Source organism: Neofelis nebulosa, chromosome 5 (assembly GCF_028018385.1).
Source record: "Neofelis nebulosa isolate mNeoNeb1 chromosome 5, mNeoNeb1.pri, whole genome shotgun sequence".
Lineage (NCBI taxonomy): Eukaryota > Metazoa > Chordata > Mammalia > Carnivora > Felidae > Neofelis > Neofelis nebulosa.
The window spans coordinates 103,262,405-103,273,676 of NC_080786.1; the positions used below are offsets into that span (position 1 = coordinate 103,262,405).

The window sequence follows — 11,272 nt, forward strand, 5'->3', positions numbered from 1 at the left end:
TGGCTCGGAGCCTGGAGCCTGTTTCCGATTCTGTGTCTCCCTCTCTCTCTGCCCCTCCCCCGTTCATGCTCTGTCTCTCTCTGTCCCCCCAAAAAAAAAAAAAAGAAAAAAAGGAGCACCCATGCTTGTATCCCTCATTGCAGCCCACATAACCAGCAATTAGAAGGAAGAATCCTTTCAACAAGGGAGGGCAACATGGTGCCTTTGAGAAACCACAACCTCAAACTGTTGTTCTTCTCCAATAAACTTCAGTTCAAACCAGCCCTCCCTAGGGGCTCCTGGGTGGCTTAGTCGGTTAAGCGTCCAACTTTGGCCTGGGTCATGATTTTATGGCTTGTGGGTTCAAGCCCCACATCCGGCTTTGAGGGCCTGCCTTAGATTCTGTGTCTCCTTCTCTCTCTGCCCCTCCCCAACTTGTGCCCCCATCTCTCTCTGTCTCTCAAAAATAAGTAAATTTAAGAAAAAGTTTAAAACAACCCTCCCCAAATTTCCTCCTAAAACCTAATAAAAGCTGTCTTTCCTTTTGTCGCTTTGAATTTGCCTATGGGTCATAGCCAGTCTATCTTAAATTGCAATTCCTCTGCTATTCCCAAATTAAAAAAAAAAAAAAATTTTAACTTAGATAAAATTATCATGTGTTCTACTCAACACATCTAGCATTGATCCAACCTGTGCTGCATTAGACATTGTTTATTTGGGACATGTGAGAGCCAATTTAACCATCCCCACAACCCTCTGAGTAAGGGCTATTATATTCGACATTCCCATTTTACAGGTGAGGAAAGGGAAAGACTTTAAGGTGTTAGATAACTTGCCCAAGGTCACACAGCTAGGTAAAGGGTGTCAGGGTTTAAATGCAGTCTGGCTCTGAAGTCTGTACTCTTACCCACAATTCTCTATTACCACCTAAGCTGCTACACTAGCCTCCCAACTCACCTTCCGGTGTCTACATGGATCCCTCTCCAACTCTTCTAATTTTAGTTGAAAGATTTTTACAAGATGGTCATTACTGTCCACCCACCCCTACCCCACCTTGAATTGTTCAATAGCTTTCTGCTGCTCTTTGCCTAAAAAAGATTCAAAGGTCAACCTATCTGGACTCAGCTAACATTTTTCTCCTCTTCCACTCTGAGCTCCACCCTCACAGCCTGGGTTCAGTTCTGGAAACAGGTTGAGCTGGTCCCTGCCCTCCCTCTATTCAGTTAATTCGGTTCTTCTGGTTCTTCAGATCTGACTTTCGACTTCCTTGATGAGATCAAAACCCTGATTGCAGCTCACCAAACGTAGGGAGCTTTTCTGCCTTTTAGGGGTCATAACTGAGCAGTTTTCATTGTTTTGGTAATATGTATAAACAAATTTAATGAATTTTAATATCCTGTAAAGATTATTTTATTAGGGGTGCCTGTCTGGCTTGGTCAGTAGTTGTGAGTTCGAGCCCCATATTGGGTGTAGATGTTGCAGGATTTTTTACCTCAATACCTAGGATTTGTTGTCTCGCCACTTCGAAGAATGAAGAGGTGGATGTAAAATGAGCAGCAAGCAAAATTTATTAAATAAGATTAGAAAGTAAGAATAGTAGGAAAGCTGTCTTTATAGAGGAGAGGGGACATTTCGAAAGTCCCCAACAATAGGCAAAGGTTCTTGTTTTATAAGGTTCGGGTCAGTGCCTTTTTCCCTCCACACCTCAGACCTTCTTAGGTCCCACCCTTATTGGCTGGATAACTCTGGGTGCTGGGTTGACCATTCCTGATGAGGGGTGGTCTAGGGCCATACCAGTTCCTTGTGGGTCATAGGTTTTACAGTCTACTTATTTTTAGTCAGGTCTTTTGTCAGATTCCAGAAGGAAACCTGAGAGGGAGTCGCCTGAGGGGGTTTGCTGTGGTCAGACACTCCCAGCATTCTTCGAAAATCTGTGTTTTTTCCCCACCCAGGGACCTCAGGTCCTATCCTTTCCCTCTCTTTTCCTACCATATAGAGATTATTTAAGAATATAATTTAAGAAAAGAAATAAGATTATATTATTAATTAATAATTGTGTTACTTAATGTCTATCCTTCCTTGTCTGCTTTTGTTCACCACTGTATCTCCTGTATTAAGCACGTAGTACCTATCCATTTATTGAATATTGTTGTTCAATAAATGAATGTGAGATTCAGTTATGTATATTTCTTCGACTAAGGATGAATAGAACTTAAGGCATTGACATAAAAACATTTTAAAAAGCAGTAAACAGTTTTTCTTTTGACTACTAAATGTTCTTAAGAAATTTTACACATAAATGTATGTGTAAAAAAACTAAAAAATACAATGAACTTACATATATTACTATTTTACTTTTGAGAAACCAAAACACAAACACATTGTATTTGCTCAAGATTGCTTATAAATTACCATCACTCCAAGCCCAACAAAAGTATTTGGCTTTTGGCTTCATTTAAGAACTCAATATTATTTCCATTTACGCTCAAATATTTTAAATTGTGCCAATCCTCTTTAAATATAGAACATCAGCTAACCTTTATTTATTTGTTTATTTTGAGAGAGAGAGAGGCAGAAAGAGAGGGAGAAGGAGAAAATCCCAGTTAGCTCGAGCCTGATGTGGGGCTCAAACTCATGAACCCTAAGATTATGAGCCTAAGTTGGACACTTAACTGATTGAGCCACGCAGGTGGCCCCTAACTTGTTTGTTGTTGTTGTTGTTGTTTTTGTTTTTTAATGGTCGGTGCTATTCTTTCAGAAATTGTATTCCCCCAAATCACGATAGGTCTAAGAATTTCTAAATCATAATCTCAATACATACTCCATCTACAAATACAGAGATTATAGATTGTACCTTGCCCAGGATGAGATGTTTCAGTATCTGGGTTTGTACTTAATTTAGAATTTAGCAATGTTACCTCCACTTACACTGGAAAAGAAAGATGATTCATTCAAATACTTTATATATATATTATATATTAAGTAAACCTCAACTAGTAAGTATTTACTGGTTGTTGTCTATGAGTCAGAATAAAATATTTATCAATCAAAACCTCCATATGACCTCCCAGATGATCTAGATTCTAAATACTTGCTTTCTTCTTTGGCACTTTGGTGATTGCTCAGTCCTCAGCTACACTTCTTCTGTACTCCTGGTTCCATTTATTTACATCCTACATCCAGGTATTTCTATCCTGTGAGCAAAGTGTCACCTTCATTCTGGGTAAGGATCATTTCTTCTTCATCATTTTGGGGAACACAGTGAGATATAGGAAAACAAAACAAAGGCACAAAGCTGACTTTGTAACCTGACAGAGGGAGGTCTGAATCTCACAATCACTCGTTCTTTTTTTTTTTTTTTTTTTAATGCTTATTTCTTTTTAAGAGAGAGAGAGAGAGACAGAGAGAGAGAGAGAGAGAGAGCCCCCGCGTGCGCACGCAAGTGGAGCAGGGGCAGAGAGACAAGGAGTCACAGAAACTGAAGCAGGCTTCAGGCTCTAAGCTGAAACTCACGACCTGAACAGCCTTCGGATGCTTAACCAAGTGAGCCACCCAGGCGCCACCCACAATCACTCGGGGATTTTTTGTTTGTTTTAAATTTTTTAAATGTTTATTTACTTTTGAGAGAGAGAGTGCGAGTGGGGGAGGGGCAGAGAGCTAGGGAGACACAGAATCTGAAGCCAACTCCAGGCTCTGAGCTGTCAGCACAGAGCCCGACTCCGGGCTCGAACTCACAAACCACGAGATCATGACCTGAGCGGAAGTCGGACACTCAACCGACTGAGCCACCCAGGCGCTCCCACAATCACTCGTTCTTAACTTAGGAAATTCCCCTTCGCTTCACATTTCTGATCCTCCACAGTTTGACAGGGAGAAGCAATCTGAGCAGGAGGCATTTGCACACTGTTTTTAAAGAGAGAATCTTGACCTTGCTTAGGAGTTAGTAAGTTAGGGTCTTGAGGGGTAGAATAAAGCTCACCTAGACTTGATTTCTGGGTCTCTCACTTACTGCATCATTCAGCAAGTTACCGGTATAATTTTATACATACTTGTGTCATCCATAAATTAGAGGACAATAAAATAATGGCTGTGAACTTTTAAGCCTAAAATTTGGTACATAACAAACACTCAATAGGCTTTAAAAACTACTTTTCTTAATTGTTGTTAGACAGGAAGGTGCTGGTTATTGTAAGTACAGATGGAAAGCTGGAACTGTGATTGGTTGAGTAGCTTGCTTAAGAAATAAAATGTGTGTGGAACACGAGGATGGTTTTGCTTTCTTCAAACCACCAGTCTGGCCCTGGAATTCTATTGTTTCCACAAGTTGCATCATTAAATGCCTTCACACAACCCATTCAGAAGTCTGTAGCAACTTTTGTTTCTGCCTTGGAATTTTTCTGAAGGAGTTGTCAGTTTCCTAAAGTCTCTTGAACTACTCTGTAATTGATTATGTTAAAAAGCTCACAGAAAGTGGATAGGAATGGTATTATTAATTCATACAAGAGTCAACTCATGAATATCGGCATTCACAAATTATGGGGGAGGGGGGAGGGGAGGAGAAAAAGAAGACCGCCCTTGGGTGACAGTGAGTGGGAGGAGACTTTTAAAAGAGTCTTGGGCCCAGGGCCGGTTCAGAATTAAGGGTTTGTTTTTGTCAACCTTGACTTCTCTTTGGATATGGAGAAAGCAAAAGGCAAAAAGGTAAGTACAGTTTTACTGGGTTTGTTTCTATCTGTCTTTGAGAGTCTTCTCATATATTTCTCTCTCCTGCTGAGCATATTTGATCCTAATTATGAGGAGAAAAGAATGTGCCTTAGAATGTTCTCCTCTTGTTAAAAAACGAAAAAACGCGGTAAAGTTCTAAATGATGATCGCAGCCTGGTATATTGGGGAGAGGAGACAGTAAGAAATGGGGTTTCCTGTTTGGGTTTGAAAAGGTGCTTTATCCTGTCCAAAAGAAGAATTAAGTAGCAGGGCTGGAGGGAAGTGGTAGCAGGAGGAAAGGGGAGGTGAGGGGAAAACTTTAGGAAGAGGTCATTGAGCTGAGGTTGGGAGAGAACTAGATCGTTTAATTTGCCTTCAACAGACATCAGTCTCCAACCAAAAGTGCTGGGTCTGAAGTTGTCTTTTCCCAGGGTCACTGGGGCTAGCAGATAATCAGAAGCCAGATATATTGACAAGCCCCGCAGACGGAACTTAGAGGTAGAGAGGTTTAAGACTTCCAGAAGCATCGAACTTGCGTGCCAGGGGAACCTGAGCACTCTCTAGAGTCTCTTTCTTTGGAACCATCATTTTTGCCATTGCCATTTTGAGAGGTTTGCGAGGCCCCAAAGTGAGTCACTTGCGTAAGGCTGTGCCAAAGTGAAATTTGAATAAGAATGTGTAGTTGCTATACAGATGTAAAATAGCATACAAATGTTAATTTGTCCTGTACTCCCTCCTTGGGGATGCTGTAAAAGATTGAGATTTAGGAGCTAATCCAGGCTTTCTTGTCTATGTGAAGTGCCTTCCTGCATGTCCTAAACTACGCGGCCTCTGAGCCTCAACTTCTGTGTCCGAAAAACAAAGTAATAAATTGTCACCAGCTTGTTGTGAGGAGTAAATGAAGATAAGAAACATGTCAACACCCTAGTAAGGTAGAGGCTCAACAAATGTTAGTTTCTCTCTCAAATCACTATATTCCTACTGTTGTTTCTTTTGGTTCAGTTAACCAATATTTACTGAGTGCCTATGATGAAAGGGAAAGAAATTCTACCCTTATAGAGCTTATAATCAGATGGAGTAACAAGCATTGACCAGATCACACAAGCAAGTGTAAAACTGCAACTGGTAAGTGGGAGGAATGAGGCAATATGTACATTTGACTTGGTCTGAAAAGGTTAGAAAGGGTTTCCAGAGGAATGAATACTCGAAGTGAGATTCTGAAAGAGAGAAAGATTTAGGAATGTGATTAGAAGATAGGTGGAGGGGCTCCTGGGTGCCTCAGTCGTTGAGCCTCAGACTTCGGTGCAGGTGATGATCTTGTGGTTCAGGAGTTCAAGCCCCTGTCGGTCTCCGTGCTGACAGCTCAGAGCCTGGAGTCTGCTTTGTATTCTGTGTCTCCCTGTCTCTCTGCACCTCCCCTGCTCACATTTTGTCTCTCTCTCTTTCTCTCTCTCAAAAATAAATAAAACTTAAAAAAAAAAAAAAAAGACTGAGGTGGAGTGAGTGATAACCCATCAGGCCAACAGAAACAGACTGGAAAGGAATTCTCTGGCCCTTGGGGCAATGGAGAGGCTGATATGCTGAATTAAAGACATTTGTATATCTTCAGGCTAAACACAGAAACCACTGAATGAGTATATAGAATCCTTCTGGCAATAGTAGGGGAAACTTTCTTCGGAAGAGGCCAAGAATAGAGGAATGGGGGAAGAATATCTTCAGGTGAGAGACAATGGATAGGGTGGGTATTACAAGGGCTGCCCCCACCCCCAGTAAAGAGCCTAGCTTCTACTTTTGTTTGTATCCGTATTTTCTGTCTTTTCTTATATTTTAAAATTAGCTCCCCCGTTTCCCCATCATTGCTTCCCCATCTTATAAGTAAACCTGGATATTAAGAAGATTTGCCACAGGAGAATCCATACTGCCAGTGGTGTGCAATGAATGCCTTGGTGCCATGGATGTGAGCAATCTCAAGGCAGGTAGTGTATGTGGTGGGTCGGGCACCCGAGGGAAAACTGACTGGCTCCTCTCTCAGCAGAACTCCACAAAGAAGTCAGGGGAAGACTATTTCGCTTGCAAATCCCAACCTGTATCAAGAGAAGCCACTGAAAAACAGCAAGCTTCTGGTGAACCAAAGTTACCAAGAACCTCAGTGAACAGGACCAAACAAAAAAGATCTATGAAAGAAGACAAAGGTAAGAACGCTACAAGTCCTCAAATCTCATTATCTTGGGTTTAAGAAGACTGAGGAACTTTTCTGAAAGAGTAGAAAAGTAGGAAAGAAAATTGGTCCTGTGTTCTGAAAACCCTCCTCTTCCTTTGAGACCTAGCTTAAGTGTCATCTCCCTGAAGCCTTCTTTCAGGCACCTGTATTAAAACTGGTGTCTTCAGGTCTCCAAACTCCAACAACATTATTGGTTCTGATCATCATTTTGCCCTCACTGGCTACTTGGTTAAGGATCTCAATGTGTAGTGATTTAGGGACAGACTGCTATAAATTTAAATCCACTTGAAACTCATTAACCTGGACCGGAAATGTGATTTCTAGTACAATCTCCTTGGAGTCTGTGGGTTAAGGCTCACAGAAAGGAGCAAGTGGGGGGTTTCAGGAAGTAAAAACTGGATATTTATGAGTCAAATCAGTCCTAAATTTGAGGTTCTGTCCCTGGAAGGTTAGGGGGTCTTCTTTTGTAAGTCATTGAACTATACAATGGGGATTGGACCGTGAGAACTAAGTTGTACTCTGACATTTTATTTGTTTTGTGAGAGACAGAATGTGAGTGGGGGGGGGAGCAGAGAAAGATGGAGACAGATAATCCCAAGCAGGCTCCACACTGTCAGCACAGAGCCCCACTCTGGGCTCAAACCCACGAACTGTGAGATTATGACCAGGGTTGGACACTTAACCAACTGAACCACCCACGCGTCCCTGTACTTTGACACTTTAGAAGGCTACACAAAAGTGAGTTCTTACTGATTTTATCCCATTCTCCTCCAACTTCCTGTTCAGAAAAGACAGCACAAAACAATGCAAGAGTAAGAATTCGGAAGAAAATCCCTATTCCTCCATTACCTTCCACACTGCCACCAGTCAACTTGCTTCATAGAGACGTGGTGCGGGCCTGGTGCCAACAACTGAAGCTGAGTACCAAAGGCCAGGTGAGGGCCTGGGGTGGGAGGCATTGCTCCCGGGAGGAAGGGTAGGAACCTTACTAGACGGTTAACTCATTTTTCTCTTGTCTTAGAAATTAGATGCATATAGGCGGCTGTGTGAATTTGCTTACCCGAATCAAATGGTAAGTGATTTGTGTGGAAGGTTTAGTTCTCATTCTAATTACCTGTTTTAGCATCAAAAAGTGGAGGGATTGTCTTAGCTCCTCCTTCCGGCCCCACTCCTCCCCTGTGGGGAGGAACAGCACCCCTTCCCCACCTTCTCACCAACTCTGCACAGAGTAATAAAAATGAGGCTGAACTTTTATTTTTTAAAGAAAAAATGTTATCTTATTTTTAAAATTAATTTATTGTCAACTTAGCCAACTTTGACAGCACCTTAACCTTACCAACCCTCTTTGTAGAAGAACATTCCCCTCACTGCAAAGGAGGCCAAGATTCTCACACCATCACAAAAAAGGTCAAAGATGGACAAGGGAGAAATGTTTCTGGGAAATTCTAAGAAAAAGAGCTCTTCTCATGGAACCCACCCTCCTGAAGTGGCTGCTCCCCCTGAGGGTGGGATGCAGGCCCTCGTTGGGTCTGATCCTCTTCCGGAAGGAGTCGAAACGGTGGTTGTGACAACTTCAGCCCCGGATGCTGTGTTTGCCTCCTGGTCCAGAATTGCATCCACGGCTGGGAAGATGGAGACAGTGGAATCATCACAAGATGCCTATGGTAAGCCCAATATTGAGATCTGCCTCTGGTCCAGTTGAGGAAAAAATGCTATTGATAACTAACCTCCAATCAATTTTAGGGTATTGGGGTATGTCAAAATCACCTGAAGGACTGGTGGACTCCTGACCCCTACCCACAAAGTGTCTGATTCAGGTCTGTGATAGGGCCTGAGAATTTTACATTTTTTTTTTCTTTTTAAGTAAATTTTTTTTTTAATTTTTAAAAAATGTTTATTCTTTAAAAAAAAATTTTTTAAATGTTTATTGTTGAGAGACAACGTGAGCAGGGGAGGGGAAGTGAGAGGGAGAGACAAAGAATCTGAAGCAGGCTCCAGGCTCTGAGCTGTCAGCACAGAGCCCTATGCAGGGCTCGAAGTCACAAACCGGAAGATCATGACCTCAGCTGAAGTCGGACACTTAACCGACTGAGCCACGCAGGCGCCCCAAATGTTTATTTATTCTTAAGAGAGAGACAGAGAATGAGCGGGGCAGGGGCAGAAAGAGAGAAGGAGACACAGAATCCAAAACAAGCTCCAGGCTCTGAGCTGTCAGCACAGAGCCCATCACAGGGCTTGAACTCAGGAGCTGCGAGATCAGGACCTGAGCTGAAGTCAGATGCTTAACTGACTGGGCCACCCAGGTACCCCTAAAAAAATTTTTTTTAATGTTTATTCATTTTTGAGAGACACACAGACAGGGTGCAAGCAGGGGAGGGACAGAGAGGGACAGAGGGAGATATAAAATCAAAAGCAGGCTCCAGGCTCTGAGCTGTCAGCACCATGAACCTCAAGATCATGACCTGGGCCAAAGTCATATGTTTAACTGAGCCACTCAGTCACCCTGGGAATTTTCATTTCTAATAATCTTTTAGCCAGTGTTGATGATGGTAGTCTGGAGCCCGCACTTTGAGAACCACTACTGTAAATTATTGATGCCATCAGAAGGAAGTGGCAATCTGGGCTATATTTCTTTCCCCTTTTTTATGGAATTAAAAATAAAGGTAGGCTCTAAAATCAGTTGCCTGAGCTTAAGCCCTGGATCTTCTAGCATCTGTTAAGTGAATGACATTAACTAGTTGTCTAATATAGTTCCCAGTTTCCTCATTGTAAAATAGGTTAATAATTATACCTGCCTCATAATGTTGTAAGAATTACAGGACATAAAATTAAGGGAGACTATAAACTGGTTAGCACAATACAATGCCTGTTGAGACCACTAAGTCTATTTCATGAAGGCCAGACTGTTCTGGTTTAGTCTTTCTGTTGAAGGAAACCAGAATATATCATACCAAATTATACCTATTCTAAATTGTTTTAAAATTTATAATAAAAATTGTTTTGAGCTGATGGCAATTAAGGAGCAGCAAACCCAGAAAAACATCCTTTTTTACTACCTAAAGGCAGATTTTAATTTCTCTTTTGGCTGCAGACAATCAACTGAGAGACAGCACTAAAGACACTTGCAAACAAAACTTACTGCTTAGTTCTTTCCTGTAGATTTATCTTCCCTCCGCCTGCCCTCCTCCCTCCCCCAGCCTTAAACTGCTTTCTTTTGTCCTATCATTTTTTTTTAATGTTTATTTATTTTTGAGAGAGAGAGACAGAGCATGAGCAGGGGAGGGGCAGAGAGGGAGACACAGAATCTGAAGCAGTTTCCAGGCTCTGAGCTGTCAGCACAGAGCCTGATGTGGGGCTCAAACCCATAAACCGTGAGATCATGACCTGAGCTGAAGTCGGAAGCTTAACCGACTGAGCCACCCAGGTGCCCCTGTCCTGTCATTTCTTTAGAAATTCATTGTTCTTTGTAAAAGATGTTGCATAAACTGGAATTAAAAGCCTCCACTTTGAGTTCATTTTTGTTGGTTTCTTCCAAGTGATAAGTGCCATACATGTTAATAAACTGATCTTCTTTGGTGGATCTTTTTGTTAAGGAGGTCTCCCCCTCCCCCAAAAAAGGAGTCCCTATTGCAAACCTAGGATGGAGAGAGGGAAAGTACCCCTTCCAACTATACTTTTAGGTTTTTTTGTTTTTTGGGGGTTTTTTTGGCTTTTTTTTTTAAGTTTTCATAGGAACTGTTTTGAATTATTTTCTAGAAGGAAGCAGGACAGAGTAGGTTAAGCTAGGATTCATATCCTGGGGCTGGCACTTGAGAAAAGCAGAAGAAACAAAAGACCTTGATACATTCTCGACCAAAAGAACATTAGACTTTGGTCATGCTGTGTTCATACTTCCTCTCTTTCCTTCCCCAGGTGTCCGGTGGTGTGTGGTCCATGGGAAAAGTCTGCCTGCAGACACAGAGGGTTGGGTTCGCCTACAGTTTCATGCAGGGCAAGCTTGGGTGCCTGAAAAACAGGGGAGAGTGTGTGCCCTCTTTCTGCTACCTGCCTGTAATTTTCCACCCCCACACCTGGAAGACAATATGCTGTGCCCCAAATGTGTTCGGAGGTAATTACCCGGTGCTTTTCTACAAACTAAAACTGGACACCTGGTTTTTAGGGCGGGGGAGGGGGAGGAGGAGACCCATGTTAATCTTAAATAGCCCTGTATTTCATGTACAAGTTGTCACTAAAGAGTTCTAAGAAAATTATTACTTAGGTTAAGTGTATTCCTAGGAAAAAGAGCATTTATAGGTCAGGGTTTAATGTTTCCACCTAGAGACCCATCCATAATAACGGAGAAACAAATATTGATTCATTACTATATGA

The 11,272-nt window shown here is 42.0% G+C and overlaps 1 protein-coding gene across 1 annotated transcript; it reads left to right on the forward strand.

Moving 5' to 3' along the window:
• Nucleotides 1-6,634: 6,634 nt before the first annotated feature.
• On the forward strand, nt 6,635-11,016 carry DPPA4 (developmental pluripotency associated 4). The gene is made up of 5 exons (XM_058732531.1): nt 6,635-6,875; nt 7,691-7,839; nt 7,926-7,976; nt 8,256-8,568; nt 10,817-11,016. The coding sequence occupies exons 1-5, from the start codon at nt 6,635-6,637 to the stop codon at nt 11,014-11,016; spliced, it is 954 nt and encodes a 317-aa protein (XP_058588514.1).
• Nucleotides 11,017-11,272: the final 256 nt, after the last annotated feature.

Excerpts from the sequence above, each read along its gene's own strand:
- DPPA4 (XM_058732531.1), top strand. The coding sequence starts at position 6,635 with ATGGATGTGAGCAATCTCAAGGCAGGTAGTGTATGTGGTGGGTCGGGC. Across the intron at positions 7,840-7,925 it reads AGCTGAGTACCAAAGGCCAG|AAATTAGATGCATATAGGCG; the intron begins GTGAGGGCCTGG and ends CTCTTGTCTTAG. Across the intron at positions 7,977-8,255 it reads TTGCTTACCCGAATCAAATG|AAGAACATTCCCCTCACTGC; the intron begins GTAAGTGATTTG and ends CCCTCTTTGTAG.